Below are 18,020 nucleotides of genomic sequence, written 5' to 3'. Positions count from 1 at the left end.
AAAAGACGGAAAGTGGTTCCCATTCTTTGTGCCTTTTATCCCTATTGAGCAGGTGAGCTATTACAAAGGGCCCATGAATTCAAATAGATATCATGCATTTTCTCCAGACTGAATTAAAAAATAGCGTCTGGGTAGCCAGCAAGATGGTGGCAGAGTAAGGTGTTCCTAGAGTCAGCTTCCTGCTACAGAGGTACATAAAGTGCCTGTTTGGGGGCTCCAGGAGTCCAGAAAAGCATCCTGTAACATCCTTGAAAGAATGGAAGGAGGACATTGCCCATCGCAGAGAAGATTCCTAAGTAGAGAACTCCATGTCCCGGAGGCCAGTGCTTGTCCTCCACTGGTGGCACAAGCTGCCTCGGGAGCTTTTCCGCGGCTGGAATTGGAAGCTCTACTTCCCAAAAATGGGGGAGGAAGAGATAGTTGGGCACCAACTTCAGCTACTGATTAGTAAAATTTGGCATGTTAAAGTATAATCCTTTATACTTTAAGAACAGCTAAAATTTGAAACTTTCCAAGTCAGAAAGAGGTCGGTAGCTGCCATCTTAACTTTGCCCCTGGCACAAGGGGAAACAGACAAACTGAAAATCACAGTGCTGGTAGGGACTGGCTTCTTTCTACCCAGATTGGATTACAGCTCTAGCCTAAGCCCCAGCCCCACCTCTGGCAGGGAGAAAGCTGGAAGGACCTGTACCAGCCTCTCTGGGAAAATACAGGCCATGCTGTGGAGGTTGGTGATCATCCTACTCTGGTAGCGCAAGCTGCCCTGGGTGCTGGTTCTGTGGATGGAAGTAGAAGCTCCATTTCCTAAAAACAGGGGAGGGAGGGAAAGTTGGTCCAGACTTCAGCTACTGATTAGTAAATTTGGCTAGCTAAAGTGTGACCCTAAGAACAGCTAAAGTTTGAACCTGTCCAAGTTGGAAAGAGACCAGTAGCTGTAATTTTGACTCTGCCTCCAGCATGAGGAAAAGCCAGGCTGACTGAAAATCACAGTGACAGAAGAAACCCATTTCTTTCACCCAGATCAGACTGCAGCCCTAACCTAGGCTTCAGTCCCACCCTGCCAGGGAGGAGACAGCTAAGCCTTGTACCAGCTTCTCTGGGTAACTGCAGGAACAACTGGCTGGCACAGACTGAATAGGTGGAAATCTACTGGAGCAAATGTGATCGTTCTAGACCCATACGGCATAGATTGCTGCCCACGCTTATAGCTCCATCCCTGCCCCAGGTAGGGAAGAAAGGGTTATGAAGCTTCAATCAGTCTCTCTAGGCAACTACAGTCTAGGTCTGCACAACCTGGATTATTACACACAGCTGTGGCTCTGTCCCTACCCCTGGCAAAGGAGAAAGTTGAAAGAAGCTTCACAGTCACTGGGGGCAATGAGGGCAGCTTGAGCCTCCACAGCTTGCAGCACCAACTATATCCTTGCCTCATACTATACAACTAGCCAAGAGAGAAAGGGCAATAAAGCCCTAAATTAAAGAAAGAAACTGCACCAAGAATAAACTTATCTAGTAAGGTAGAGGCTAAGACAACAACAAAAATTCCAATGCACGCCAAGAAACTGGTTAAAGGAAGAAGATGCGCCTCCAGTTAAAGGAATAAGACACACCTCCAGATGACATAACGGAGTTGAGACAACCAATTATATAGGTTCAAACAAATCTCCTTAATAAATTCAATGAATGGCTAAAGAGATTATGGATATTAAGAAGACACTGGATGAACACAAAGAAGAATTTGAAAGCATACATAGAAAAATAGCAGATCTTACCGGAATGAAAGTACAATAATGAAAAAAAAAATACAATGGAATCATATAATAGCAGATTTGAGGATGCAGAAGAAAGGATTGGTAAGCTTGAAGAAAGGGCCTCTGAAAGCGAACATACAAAAGAACAGATGAAGAAAAGAATGGAAAAAATTGAACAAGGTCTCAGGGAACTAAATGATAGCCAGAGACAAGCAAACATACAGGCCATAGGTATCCCAGAAGGAGAAAAGAAGTGAAAAGGGACAGAAGGAATATTTGAAGAAAAAATCATAGAAAATGTCCAAACCTTATTGAAAGGCATAGGTATCCATGTCCAAGAAGCATAATGTACTCCCGTCTGAATAAATCTGAATAGACCAACGCTGAGACACATACTAATCAGAATATCAACTGACAAAGACAAAGAGAATTCTGAAAGCAGTGAAAGAAAAGCAATGCATAACATATAAGGGATACCCAATAAGATTAAGTGCCGCTTTCTCATCAGAAATCATGGAGGCAAGACGACAGTGGTATGATATATTTAAGATACTTCTAGAGAAAAACTTCCAGGCAAGAATCTTATATCCAGCAAGATGGTAAAATATGACAGAAAAACCCAAATATTTTGGAATAAACTTAACGAACAACATAAAGCACTTGTACTCAGAAAACTGTAACTCATTATTAAAAGAAATCGAAAGAGACAAATACTAATAATTGGAAGAACATTCCATGTTCATGGATTGGAAGACTAAATATCATTAAGATGTCATTTCTATTCAAATTGATATATAGACTCAATGCAATCCTGATAAAAATTCTTTCAGGATTTTAAAAATAAACAGAAAACATGATTATCAAATTTATTTGGAAGGGTAAGGTTTCCTGAATAGCCAGAAACATCTTAAAAAGGAAACACGAAGTTGTAGGCCTCTCACTTCTGGACTTTCAATCATATACCCTAGCTACAATAGTAAAAACAGCATGGTACTGGCATAAAGACAGACACACAGATCAATGGATCCAAACTGATGGTTAAGAAACAGACCCTCACATCTATGTTCAAGTGATTTTTTTTTAATATAGCAAATTTTCCTTTTTAATTGTTTTTTTTTAAAGATACATGGATCACAGAAAATGTTAAAATGTTAAAAAATATAAGAGGTTCCTATATACCCCACACCCCATCTCCCCACTCCTCCCACATCAACAACTGCTTTCATCATTGTGACACATTCATTGCAATTGGTGAATACATTTTGGAGCACTGCTACACAGCATGGATTATAGTTCACACTGTAATTTATACTCTCCCCCAGTCCATTCAGTGGGTTATGGCAGGATATATAATGTCCTGCTTCTGTCCCTGCAATATCACTCAGGACAACTCCAAACCCCAAAAATACCCCATATCACACCTCTTCTTCCCTCTCCTTGCCCTCAGCAAACTCCTGTGGCCACTGTCTCCATATCAATGATACAATTTCTTCCACTGCTAGAGTCACAGTAGTTCTATAGTAGAATACCATATTTTATTCCTCCATCCTGTGGACTGTGGGATGGTGAAGTCCACACCCGGTCAGCTAACAGGGAGGTGAAGATGGTCAACTACCACACCAGGGAACTGAGAGTGTCTACAACTGCAAGCAGGAGAATCGCATTCATCAGTCACGTGGGATCTAAGTCCCCTCTCAATTTAGAGGTGGAGTGGACACTAAGTGATTTTTGATAAGCCTGTCAAACCCATCTAGTCCATTCCACAAATGGTGCTGAGAGAACTTGAATATCGTAGCAAAAAGAAGGAAAACGGACCCTTTTGCCATACCTTATACAAAAATTAACTTAAAATGGATCAAAAACCTAAATATAAAAGCAAGAACCATAAAGCTTCTAGAAGAAAATGTAGGAAGATATTTTCAAGACCTGGTGGTAGGTGGTGGATTCTTAAGGGACATAGGAGGAGGACTGAGATGGACTAATGTTTAATGCATTTAAATTTTAATTAACTTTACTGTAAAAGTATGGGAATGTATAGAGTTGATGATAATACATTATAGTGAGTAATATCTGGTTTATAAATGGGAATGTAGCTGAAAAGGATAGTCTAGGGATGTAAATGCCAATTGAAAGAAAGCTTGAGAATAATCTAAGGACTGACTAATACAGTAAACCCAGGGGTAGATGAGAATTGTGGTTGATGGTACAGATGCAAGGGTGTTCTTTGTGAGCTACAGCAGATGTACATCACTATTGCTGGCGGTGGGAATATGGAGAAGCATGGGAAAAATACAACTGAAGTGACTTATGGACTATGGTTAATAGTAGTAATGTAATATTTATACATCTATGCCAAAGATGTACTGTGTTGATAATTGGCAGAATATGGAAAAAGTGTGCCAAATGTATGCTATGGACCTGGTAATAGTCTAATGATATGATTTCATAATCTGTAACAAATGTTCTACTACAGTGTGGTGTGTTGATAGGGGGATGTTGTACGGAATTCTGCACAGAAAAATGAACTTAAGAAAAAATAATAGGGTGGGTTGGGGTAAAAATACACCAAATATAAGATAAGGACTAGAGTTATTAGTAAGATTTTGACAATATACCTTCATAATTTGTAACAAATGTCTTACAACAATGCATGGTGTTGGTGGTGGGTTGATGTATGGGACCCTGTATGATGTTATGCATGTTTGCTTTGTAAGTTCACAACTTTTACTATACACTTATTGTTTATGTATGTTCATGTATAAATGATATAGTAATAATAATAATAGGCTGGGTTTTGGGAAAAGTATACCACAGGTAAGATATGTTAGTTAGTAATATTTTGAGGATGCCCTGTAATCATTAGTTAAAAATGCTTCACAACAATGCAAAGTACTAGTGGTAGGGTGAGGTGAGGTTTGAGATCCCTGTATGATATTATATATGTTTGTTTTATAGGTTCACAACTATTACTATAAACTTATTGTCTATGTATGTTTACATATGAGTGATATACTTGAATAAACTATAAAAAAATAGCTTCCACTTTATGGAGCAGAAATTTTATATTTTAGATGATGTGACTTCTAATTAAAATTTCTTTTAAAGTATAATTTTTAGGACTATAAAAGCTTTTTGTTATGCTTTGTCATGCATTTTCTCCATCAACTGATATTAAATAAAGAGCTACTATCATTTAGAGGCCGTAACTAAGATGAGAGATGAACACATTTTAAGCACATTATACAAAGAATTTCAAAGTACTTTCTAGGGAAGTGGATGTAGCTCAAGCAGCTATGCTCCTGTCTACCACATGGGAGGTCCTGCGTTTTGTTCCTGATACCTCCTAAAGAAGGAGAGGAAGACAGCAAGCTGATGCAACAAGATGACGCAACCAAGAGAGAGTGCGGAAAGTGCCTGCATGGCAAGCCAAGTGTCCAAGTGAGTGCCCGTGTGGTGAGCCAGTGTCCACGCGGTGAACCAGTGCCTGTGCAAGTCATGTAGCAAGATGATGACACAACAAAAGAGAGATGAAGGGAAGAGTCAAGGTGAAGCACAGCAGAGACCAGGAACTGAGATGGCACAATTGACAGGGAACCTCTCTCCACATCAGAGGTCCCCAGGACCAAATCCCTTGAATCCCAGGGGAGAGAGATGAAAAGAGAAGACAAAAAAAGAGAAATAGATACAGATCACACAGTGAATGGACACAGACAGCAAAAACAGCAGTGAGGGGGAGAGGATGGGGAAGGGAAAAAAAGTATATTTAGATTAAAAAAAAGAGATACAGCACAGAAACACAATGAGAGATAAAACAGAACAGGGAGTGGAGGTGGCTCAAGCAATTAGGTGCCTGCCTCCCACATGGGAGGCCCCGGGTTTAGTTCCAGTGCCTCCTAAAAAGAAGACAAGCAGATAGTGAGTGAATCAACGAGAGCGGGTGAAATAAACAAAAAGAAATAAATCTTTAAAAAGGCAAAAGAAAACTTGATACCTTAAAAAAAAAAGTACTTTCTAAAAAGAGTCAACTTTAGAAACTTTCTGATTGCCCACCTCAGTTGCTGGGGGTTTTCATGGATACCAACCACCCAGTAGTGATCAGATTTTCCTCTGCAGTGTTCTCTTGTGTTACACACAGGAGTCCATGTATTACCAAGCCCCCTGTTAAGCATTCGAACAATGCCATCTGAGTCCACAAAACAGGGAGTACCTATACAAAAAAAGAAAAAAAATCATTTGGAAACATAGCTACATATTTGTTAAATAAACCCTAATTCAAAAAATACATACCAATATATAAACTTACCAAAAGCGAAAAGGGCAAATAATAAAAGATTAAAATTTCATTAATTACAAAGAGTAAGATCTAACTGAGGACAGAAAAAATTACAAGTAATATGACTAAAAATTTACCCAAAGAGAAAACACTGATTGTTACAGTGAAAACTATGCCATCTGCTGGAATAAAACAATAATAACTTTTAAGCTGATCTGAATAAAATTAGGCTTGAAGGTTCCCTGGTAAGAGGACTTGGAAAAATAACTAGACCCTGATGCAAGGTTATGATGTAGAGAAATTTGTCTTTGGTACTTTTCTGCCCCCACACCCTCTCTCTCTTGGTCTGGCCACTGTTCTGTCCCCAGCTACTAGGTATGCGATTATTACCTAGGAAAACAGGTAACCACCTGTTTCCCAACTCTTTACCCTCCCCTTAGGAAGTATAGGGCAAATTACCTAATTACCCTTTCTCTTATCTTTGGCATCACACCATTTTCACTCTGCAAACAACAGTTTGCTCAGAGTCTGGATATGATTGGTATTTGGGGGAAAAAAAGCTACATGATGGAAGTAGTTAACAGTCACATTATTAAAATGTAAATAATACTATCTCAATGGGAAACACATCAAGAAATGGTTGATTTTTATCATGACAAACTGGATTAATTAATGATGTAATTAACTGAAGGACACAAAGCTCTACTTAAAAAAATATTTGAGCCGTTGAGACAGGGATAACAGGTCCTTTAAGATAAAGTACTCAATGACCTTTATATCATCTGTCATAAGCCACTGTTAAGTGAGTCTACAATAGCACTGTCCAACGAAATACCATGTGAGCTGAAATACAGCACACCTCAATTCAGATGAACACATTTCAAGTGCTTAATAGCCTCACAAAGCTAGTGGCTACCATAGTAGAGTGCAGCTCTAGAAATTCCTGATTTCTCTGAGAATCTGCTATTAGGTTGGTGCAAAAGGAACTGCAGTTTCTGACTGTGAATTTTAAATCATTATAACTAGGCTCAAACACATTTTTATTAATCAAAATAGGAACCATTACAATCAACACATTTGTGCCAATGAGAAATAAGTTTTTTATTCCTGTAGCCTAAAAATCCATGCTTCGGGATTTGACAAACTCTTGGAAAGCATTTTCTGTATCCTGTTGGTTGTGGAAGCATTTTCCATGCAAAAAGTTGTCAAGATCCTTGAAGAAGTGGTAGTCAGTTGGTGAGAGGTCAGGTGAATATGGCAAATGAGGCAAAACTTCATAGCCCAATTTGTTCAACTTTTGAAGTGTTGGTTGTGTGACATGCAGTTGGGCGTTGTTGTGGAGAAGAATTGGGCCCTTTATGTTGACTAATACCAGCTGCAGGCGTTGCAGTTTTTGCTGCATCTCATCTACGTGCTAAGCATACTTCTCAGATGTAATGGTTTTGCCGGGATTCAGAAAGCTATAGTGGATCAGATCGGCAGCAGACCAACAAACAGTGACCATGACCTTTTTTTGGTGCAAGTTTGGCTTTGGGAAGTGCTTTGGAGCTTCTTCTCGGTCCAACCACTGAGCTGGTCGCCACTAGTTGTCATATAAAATCCACTTTTCATCACACCTCACAATCCAATTGAGAAATGGTTTGTTGTTGTGCATAGAATAAGAGCAGATTAACTTATTGAGCTTTTTCACCTTTCCAATTTGCTCCAAATGCCGAACGACTGTAGAATGGCCCATGTTGAGTTCTTCTGCAAATTCTCGTATAGTTTAAGAGGATCAGCTTCAATGACTGCTCTCAGTTGGTCGTTGTCAACTTCTGCTGGCTGGCCATACACTCCTCATCTTTAAGGCTCTAGTGTCTCCTTTGCAAAACTTCTTGAACCACAACTGCACTGTATGTTAGCAGTTCCTGGGTCAAATGCATTGTTGATGTTGCGAGTTGTCGCTGCTGCTTTACAACCCATTTGAACCCAAATAAGAAAATCGCTCAAATTAGCTTTTTTCTAACATCATTTCCATAGTCTAAAATAAATATAAACAGCAAGTAATGAGTCATTAGCAAAAAAGCATAAAGCGAGAAATGCACATTAAAATGATGCACAACATAACCACAATTATTTAAGAATGTATGCCAATATCAAATGGCAAATTTCAACAATGCAAAATCGCACTTACTTTTGCACCAATCTAAATAGAAAAGTTACAACTTAACCATTAATTTGTATTTCCTCCATGCCACCTAATAAGCACTTTCAGAAAAATATTTCCCATTTTTGCAAGTTTTCTAATCAGAAGTCTCATGAAGAACAAAGGCTACATTAAAAAACCTACATAAAACATACATAAAACAATGGCTAACTTGCCTAACATTTCCAGTCTTTCTAACATATTAAGATAAATAAATTTAAATTAAAAATACAGACAATTTACCCTAAAAGAATTTAAGTAGGAATAAAACAGTGGAATTATTTTCCCCTTGAAAATGTCTTTAATATAAAGAAATAAATTTATCTTGCCTTCAGCCGAAAACCCAACCCATGCAAGGTAGGATTTCCTTGTAAGAGGAAGAGGGTCACCATGCAAAATTTGTTTTTTCTTTTTCCCCAGCTCTAGCAGTTGAACTCCAAGGCACTGATCCCCATCAAATCCTGTACCTAGCATGAAACATATATGTAAATCAGGCATCAAAGTTTCTTCACCTATAACCAGTCAATTATTTTCTGTGAAATGAATTCATTTTGTGACAAATTATTAATTAGCACTACTTTTTATGGACAACTCAACTAAGGCACCGTGCATTCACATATGAAAAGCAGAATGTTACATTATGCACATAATGTTATACATGGATTATATAAAAAATGCTTATAAATGCTCATTCATTCTCTCCAGAAATACTTACAGGAAGCTTTTTATATCCAGGCACTGTCCTAGGCACTGGGACTACAGTGGCAAACAAGACAGAGTCACTGTTCTCATGAAATTTATATTTAGGTAGAAGGAGACAGACAAAAATAAAAATAAAAAAGGAAGATAACAAAAAGTGCTAAGTGCTAAAATAATAATGGGATATAAAGTGCCAGGCTGAATAGTTGCTTTAGACTGGATAGTCAGAAGTGGTCTCTTTGAAAAATTAAAATTTAAGCAGAGATAGAATTTGCAAGTTGGAGCCAGGCATGCAAATATTAGGGGCGAGAACACTGTAGTAGACAGAGGAAAGAGCTAAAAAAAAAAAAAAGGTCATAAGGTAGAAATAAGCTTGGAGGGTTTGAAGAAAAGAAAGAAGTCAGTATAGCCAAAACATGGTAATATGAGAGATAAGAAGCACATCATTTATGGAAATGAGGAGACCAAGTAAAGAAGCAAGTTTAGAGGGGGGTAAAAAAAAAAGTAAAGGTTTTACTGCAACCAAGTTTGAGATGCTTATCAAAACACTATGTAGATGGAAAATTTGGCAGTTCCTCAAAAAGTTAACCACAAAACTACTACCATATGATCATCGCAATCCTACTTTGGGTATATACCTCAAAGAATTGAAAGCAGGGACTTGATTTATATACTGATATTCATAGCATCATTATTCACAATGGTCAAAAGGTAGAAGCAACCAGTATCCATCAACAGATGAATGAATAAACAAAGTGGGGTACATAACACAATGGAGTATTATTCAGCCATAAAAAAAAATGAAGTTCTGATACATCCTACAACATGGATGAACTTTGAAGACATCATGTTGAAAGAAATAAGTCAGATCTAAAAGTACAAACATTGTATGATTTCACTTACATGAAATAACGAGACTATGGAAATTCAGGGTCAGAAAGTAGAGTTCAAGTTACCAGGGGTGAGAGGAGGGGAAACATGGAATTAATGTGGAATGAGTATAGGGCTTTTATTTGGGTTGATGATAATGGATGGTGGAAAGGATAGCACAACACTGTGAATGTGATTAATCCCACTGAAATGCATGCTTGGGAGTGTCTGAGATAGGAAACTTTATGTTGAGTTATGTTGTATATATGTTACCACAATTTTTAAAAAAGACAGACTAAAGAGACAGTGACAATTAAATGTAATATATGATCCTGGACTGGACTTAATAATAGAACAGAAAATGCCCAAAAGGACATTATTGGGAAAATCGAAAAAAAAAATTGGAGTATAGACTTAATGCTTTATATGAATATTAAATTTCTTGAACTTTATAATTGTACTTAATGAGGTTATATAAGTAAACAACCTTGTTTTTAGGAAACAGAAATTAAAGTATTAAGTGTTCAAGGAGGATGATGTATGCTACCTCTCTCAAATGTTTAGAAAACAGAGATGAAAGGAAGAAGAGAGGGAAAAAAGAAAAGAAATGCGAGAAGTTGGTAAACCTGAGTAGAGTATTTACTGGAGTTCTATGGTAAATCTTAGTAGGGGGTTTATTAGCATTCTCTATATTGTTTTTGTATTATTTTTGCAACTGTTCTTTAAGTTTGAAATTATTTCAAATTAAGTTGTCTAAAACAAAATAAAATGAAAAATCCTACAAAGAGCTTTCAAGTGCGCAGTGAGGTATTTAAGTCTTGACACACAGGGAAAGGTGAGGGCTGCTGTTATCAACTTAGAAGTCTCAGACACAAAGAAGTATTTAAAGCCATGGGCCTTGATGAGATTCTGCAGGGTAGTCTTTCAAACTGCATTTTTTGACCTATGAGTCATAAAATCAATTTAAAAAGTTGCAATAGGCATTTAAACAAAAATGAAATCAAAGAGTAAATATCATCCAGGAGAACTTCTATTTCAGTAATAGTCGCAGGCATGTATTGCATAGCAATGTAAAAATGTATTTCTTGCTGTGGTTAGGAATTAAAAGACTGAAATTCCCTGACTTACAGTACTAGAGAAAACGGTGGTTGTCATTGAGCACCGGGTACTTCAGCTAACAAGTAAGCATAGCAGGAGAAGCCAGCAAAAGAACTGAAGAAGGGAAGTACCAGTGAGAAAAAAGATTGGGAGAGTGATGTCACAGAAGCCAAGAGAAGAAAGTATTTCTGATGGAATTGTAAAAAAAGTAAGCATAAATAGATTACAGTTTGGACAATGTGAAAGTCACCAATAACCTTAATAAGACCAGTGTTAGCAAAAGTGGAGACTGAAAATAGAATATGAAGTAAGGAAAACAGGCAGTACTTTTTAAAAAGTCACATTCAAAGTTATTTTGGACCTTCAGGTATTTAAACTCTGAAAATTCTTTCCTGTGTTTGCAAAGAAATAAGATATAGACATGGACATAATTAACTGAATTCTACCTTGGAATTCTATCTATACTATAGTTTTTCTAAAAATAAAATGTTTTCATTTTTATTACTAGTAGTGAACATGATCAAAAAATTCTGTACATTCAAATTCAAAGATTATACTGATTCAAATGCTAAAATAAAAGCAAGATATATAATCCAAAACAAAAAGTCTTTTTTTAAAAAAAGCATAAACCATAGTCATTTTATTTCAGATCCTGGTAAAATCATAAAGATAAAAGACTGAGAAAAATCTACCTCTGTGATAAACAATGAAAAGCTGTTCTCCATGTCCTGCCATTGACACCACAGGTCCAGGAAGGCTAAAGACCTCTTTCTGAACACCTCCAATAGTAAAAATTCGAAGAAGCAAGGCACTCGTGGCAGTAGCAGCCCATCCCTGACCAAGACATATGGCTTCAATATCCTCATTCGGAGGCATATCTACCATCCACTCTTTGCTTGAATCCCAAGAACTAAAGTGCAGGCAGTGAAGCTTGCTAAAAATTAAAACAAGACAGAAAAAAACTCATATTTCATGTTTCTATATATATAAAATCATGATATCCATTAATAAAACCAAATAGTCTTTCTATTAGACACTAATAGTACAAGAACTACCTTGAAGAACATAATTATGAAATATCCTTAAAATGAACTATTAAAACTATTAACAGGCATGTGAAGAATATAAGATATAGGAAATGCTCACAATATAAAATTAAAAAGGCAGACTAGATATATGCAGAGCATGATTCTATGTTGTAAACACATACAATATCACAACCAAATTTAAAAAAAGGAAGAAGGTATCAAAATGTTAAGCAAACTTTATTGGAATTGTAGTTGGTGCTGGGGTTTAAGATATATTTAGGGGATTTGAATCTCTGGACTGATAATATGACACCCAGGCTCAGAGCCTCAACAGACTTCAGCTCCTACACTTTGATTTATTGGACTTACCCCACTCAGCTAACATGGAGTTGAAGAAGGTCAACCACCACACCATGGAGCCTAGAGTGTCTACAACTGAAAGCAGGAGGAGTGCATCCAGCATCCATGTGGAATCTAAGCCCCCACTTGACATAGATGTGCAATGGACACAACCAATCCAATGTCCACAGAGAAAATGTGGAATGGGTGTGGGAAGGGTAGCCATGGTGGCTGCTGGGTTTGGGGAATGGGAGGAAGAGATGAGATGTGGAGGCATTTTGGGGACATGGAGTTGTCCTGGGTGGTGCTTCACGGACAATTACGGGACATTGTAGATCCCCCCAGGGCCCACTGGATGGAACGTGGGAGAGTGTGGGCTATGATGTGGACCATTGACTATGGGGTGCAGTGATGCTCAGAGATGTACTTACCAGGTGCAATGGATGTGTCACGATGATGGGAGAGAGTGTTGCTGTGAGGGGAGTGGGGGGTGGGGGCGGTGGGGTTGAATGGGACCTCATATTTTTTAAATGTAATTTTTAAAAATAAATAATTAAAAAAAAACTCAAAGAAAAAAAATGTTAAGCAATAGTTTTCATTGCAAAAAATGGTAATATGAAAGAAAAGAAAAAAAAGAAAATTGTACATAATCCCAGCAGCAAAATTATCAACCATAGTTAACATGTTGATGTTCCTGCTTTTTTTTCTTTGCATGTATATACAAGCATGTAAATTATTATTAAACACACATTCTTTAAGCTTTGGAGGGCAGATACCGTAAGTGTTTGGAGTCAGAGAGAGCACTGACTTTCTGAAAAGTAATTTTAAAGTTCAATTTTAAAATAAAAAGTAACATATTGCATATGGCTGTGAAATAATATATCTTAAAAAAAAAACAAAAATAGCTGAAATAAAAATTGCACATAGAATTAAATATTATAATTATGGAAGATATTCTGAGTTAGAGATAATGAGGCAACAATTTATTTTAATAAATGGATATAATTTAATAATAAATACTGAGCTGAATTTACAATGTGAAAAGACAGATACCAATTAAAATGTTAAAATGACCTACTATGGTGTTTCTCCGATTTTAATGCGCAATCACCTGGAAATTGTGTTAAAATGCAGATTCCGATACAGTGGTCCTGGGTGGAGCCTGAGTGTCTGCATTTTCAAACAAGATCTAGGTGACCCATGCTCCTACTTTGTGAACCACACTTTGAGTAGCAAGGAGACAATACATCCAATCAGAAAGATTTTAATTTGAAAATACCTGGGAATTAGTAAAATCCATGATCAAGTTTATTAGTATAATGCTGAGCTAAAGAAAAAACATCAGGAGAGGGCAATTTGGCTGGAATAACAAAAAGCCTAGTAAAATATTTTTCTTTTCTTTTTTAAAAAAAATAGGAATTCTGCATCCATTGCTTTTCCATCATAATCATTTGCTTCTAAATCATCGCATCAATACATCTATCTGTAAAAACATGTAAAGAAGTCCAAAATTTATTCATTAAAAAAAAAATTGATGAGAAGTGCATATAGACTGGTAACATTTTTGGGGTATGAGTTACCTTTTAATTTTTTTAAAGAGAGGTCTCAAATCTAATCTGTAGTGACAGAAAATAGATCAGTAGTTGCTCAGGGCTGAGATGGGATTAACTGCAAAGGGAACTTGTTGAGGGAATAAAAACATTCTATATTTGGACTATGGTAGTGGTTACCTTGTCAAACTCATCAAACTGTAAAAGTGATGGGTGCATAAATTATAAAGTAATAAAGTAAACAAAAAGGGTAATTCATACTGAAATATAGAAGGATACATATCAAATTGTTAATGGTAGTTATGTAATAGTTATGAGAGAACTGAGAGAACTTATGTATTTTCAAAATTCTGTACTAAGTTTTATTTATTTTTTACTAAGAACGTATATTGCTTATAATAATAATAATTTAAAAAAGCAAACAATGTAAAAAATAGTCCCTTTTCTCTTGCATTGCAAATCATGTCATGTCAGTTTGATATATAGTTAGAGAATGTATACAGGAGACAATTAAGGCAAAACGAGAATTTGCATTCTGAAGTGTTATGGGCTTGCTGATATTTGTACTAAACTCTTTCTGCAATTTTATTCTACAAAAGATATCATTCTGTTTTAACTTTTTGTCTTTAATTTTAACAACAGTATCTTAACAGTTTAACAGTGCCAAATTCATCCTAAAAACCTTAAATTTACCTTGCTAGTTCATCAGTGCTTTCACATGCCAACAAAATAGCCTCATGGGAAAGATCTGCTACTGTATAATTCAAAGTGTTTGATAAGTGTGTTGCATGGTGTAGGGAACTATCATGGAACTCCACATCTATGGCATTGTCTTGTTCGTCATTATAGCAGCGAATAATTCCAATAGAGTTCCACACCTACAAAAATGTAAGATTAAATGTAAGTCTGAGAAAAATGGAGACTCCTATAATTAGTACACTAAAGCTGCACAAATTAACAAATATAATTCAGGTCTGTATCAAGGTTTACATGATTACAACCACAGAACATCTAATTCTATCTAGTTTCAGATAACAAGTATCATGAGAGCTACATTTACTAATCTTTCTTCTCTTTGTGAGAAAAAGGCACATATGTATTTATTTATTGGCAACTGGAGCATTTCATTTAACTTTTAAAAATAAATTACATGGAAAAAAAATTTTTTTAATTACATGGCTATCATAAAAATAACTTTACTATTTGCTTTTGAACAACTGAACAATTAAATTCCTGAAAAGAAATATTTTAAAAAGTTAGCTTATTTACAAATATGGATGCAAATGATAGCCAATTTTTCTGTTCCAATTAAGTAGTATATATTATAGGAAAAAATATTTACATTTAAGGCAACATAAATTGATACATTTGGAAAACTTACTCCCACATTATACGCACACACTAGGATCTAATGCTTCCTCTCCTTTACCACAAATATAACTATTAATAAAATAGTCAACATTAATGAAAAATTAATACCTAGCCCTGATGATGACATTGACAGTAATAAAATTTTATTAAAATAAAACATTACCCTTAATATTTATGTGCAAATTCATGCCAGGCCTATGCCTTTCAAAAAGGACAACAAAGTCCAAAAATGCCAAATAACCAACAAGACAAACATAAAACATTTTCATGCTCTCAAACTTCAGGCAAAAAAGCTAATACATTCATTTATCCATTCAAGAAATTTATACTTAATGCCTACTATGCTAGGTCTTGTTCTGAATGTTGGAAAGGTATTAGTAAATAAACGGAAAAATTTTTGTCATGGGAAGTTATATTCCATAGGGCATGGTGTATGGGGAAAGGGCAGAAAGTTTTTCTTTTCATAGCACTTATCAACTCTTCTAACATACTGTACTACGAGTTGCCTTCTAAAAACAGTTTCTAACATGTTTTAGAATCACTATAATCCTCCAATCTATAGTATAAAATGAGAAATAAGTTTCAGAAGTATAGTCAAGAGATGATGCAAGATACATAGTCATATTTAATTATGTTCATGACATGTCATTTTGCGAAGCAAACTTTTATTTAACATAATTTTCAATAAGGTTGAAATAAGATTGGACCTTTGAGTTAAACATAAAATAAATTAACTGCAAAACTGTGACCAAAGGGCTCCAGGCCAGTTTATCAGTTCTTAAAATATATTTTACCAAACAAAAATAACTAGAGTGAAAAACACTGAAAAACTATTTAAAAGTAAGCATAGATCCAAAGCTTACCATGAATCTGTGAGTGAGATGTAAGGGCGTAGAACCTGATTGGAAAGGCTTTTGTCGGGGAGTTGGCATAGGCCCATCATAGAATGGCCTTTGAGATGCCACAAGTGGTAGATTGTGAATGCTGCCTGCCTGATCATCTTCCTCTTCCTCTTTGAGAAGACTAGAACCAGTTTTTAGCAATGTAACATCTAGAATACAAAGGTTTATGATTAGAGAATCATAAATACCATGACCTAGAAAAAGAAAAGCATTATGGAATCTAATAATCCTTTCCAATCACACTTAGTAATACTAACAAGCTATTTGCCTCTGTCATTGCATCAACGTTTGCACCAATAGTGTGAAAAGAATGGTGAGTAAAACTGCTGGTGCCAAAAAGGCAGTGCATCAAACTGTATTAGTATTCACTGCCTTGTTACCTCCACTCAATTGCAGGAAAAAAATATTAATTTTAATAAATTGAGATCCTTGCATAGATTAAGAAAATTATCTGTGCAAAAACAGGAAGTGTTTTGATGGGTACTAAAGTACAATAGTTGTCTTAAAAAAAAGCACTTGTGCAACTGTTTGAGTTGTAATCTGACCTAGCTGCTGATTTCATGAGACCAAAGAATAAATGCCAGATAAACCATAGTAGGTCGATTTGGGTATTTGCAGACATTTTCTTTCTTTCTTCTTTTTAGGAGGTACTGGAAATTAAATCCAGAATCTTATAAAAGGGAAGGAGGCGCTCAAACACTGAGTTATACCCACGGCCCTGCAGACATTTTCTTGAAAGTAAATTAAATAAGCCTGTCACTTAAGAAAAATAGCTGACAGTATTTCATGCCAATGATAAAACGTGAGCTTGAGTAAAAAATATAATATTTGAAAAAAATTTTACCTGTCACCTTATGATTGACACTTAAAAACTTCTCATGAGATTGGTAATGATACAAAATAAATAGAATTTTTTATATTGGATAATAAAATGTGTCAATATTCAGAAGGTTATGCAAACCTCAGTAAACCAGTATTATCCAGTGAGTATGTTACAAAATTAAACATGGATAAAAGATCCATTCAAAGTGCAAGATAAAGGATTTTAATGTAATAGAGCTGAAAAAAAGTCACTAAAAAGGTTCCAGATTCTACATTACAAAGAATCTTTAAGAAACTACCAGTGTTTGAGTTATAGTATAGTATCAAAGAATACCCACAATCATTTGAACAAGGTATTAAACTGCTTTTCAAACTACATATTTGTGTGAGGCCAAAAACTCTTCACATACTTTAAACAAAAACAACATAGTGCCATAAACTTAATCCAGAAGAGGAGAGAATCTTGCTATCTTCTATTAAGTCAGGCATAAAAGAAATTTGCAAAAAGATAAACAATGCCACTCTTTTTGCAAAATTCTTTTTAGTTTTTGTAAATGTTATTTTTCATTAAAAATATTACTGATGTTCACATATGGGTTTATTAATGTTATTTTTAAGTGAATAAATATTTTTTCACTTTTCTCGGTTTTATTCTATTAAGGTAAAAAACAATAAATGTAACTCATAAACAAATGCTCTTTGAGGTCCTCAATAAATTTTAATAGTGTAAAGTGGTCCTGAGACAAAAATGTTTGAGAACTATTGTTCTATAAAGTCCATATGGTTTAAATGCAGCACAGTTTACCCAGTATATTGGTCTTTCACCTGATATGTTGACATGTGTTGTTTAGGATGTATGTTGGCATAATCACTTTATTTGAAGGTTTTAACTGGATTCAATTTTTTTAAAGAATATCGTACTAATCAAGTTATCTATTTCTTCTTGAATTAGCCTGGCAGTTTGTGCCTTTCAAGGAATTTGCCCATTTCATCTAAATTGTTGACATATGTACATATGTCATTTATGTATTACATAATACAAATTACATATGTAATTTAAAAATTTCTAGTAGTCACATTAAAAAAGTAAAAAGGATCAGGTGAAATTAATTTAAGAAATATATTTAGGGAA

At 35.5% G+C, this 18,020-nt stretch overlaps 1 protein-coding gene across 2 annotated transcripts in view; it reads right to left on the bottom strand.

Annotated features, from left to right (window-relative positions):
• Positions 1-18,020, bottom strand: part of WDHD1 (WD repeat and HMG-box DNA binding protein 1) — a 76,458-nt gene that overhangs the window by 19,151 nt on the left and 39,287 nt on the right. For both annotated transcript variants that reach the window (XR_011648338.1, XM_058293404.2), the window contains exons 11-15: positions 16,028-16,215; positions 14,487-14,671; positions 11,569-11,810; positions 8,539-8,676; positions 5,802-5,958 (exon numbers count right to left, since the gene is read on the bottom strand). Coding sequence is in view for 1 of the 2 variants with exons in the window: in XM_058293404.2 (XP_058149387.1) it covers positions 5,802-5,958; positions 8,539-8,676; positions 11,569-11,810; positions 14,487-14,671; positions 16,028-16,215 (910 nt within the window). In the remaining variant the exon portion in view is untranslated. The remainder of the gene's footprint in view (positions 1-5,801; positions 5,959-8,538; positions 8,677-11,568; positions 11,811-14,486; positions 14,672-16,027; positions 16,216-18,020) is intronic.

Source organism: Dasypus novemcinctus, chromosome 3, assembly GCF_030445035.2.
Source record: "Dasypus novemcinctus isolate mDasNov1 chromosome 3, mDasNov1.1.hap2, whole genome shotgun sequence".
NCBI classification, from domain to species: Eukaryota; Metazoa; Chordata; class Mammalia; order Cingulata; family Dasypodidae; genus Dasypus; species Dasypus novemcinctus.
The sequence above is the reverse complement of the archived record's forward strand: the minus strand, read 5'-3'. Positions and strand labels throughout refer to the sequence as shown.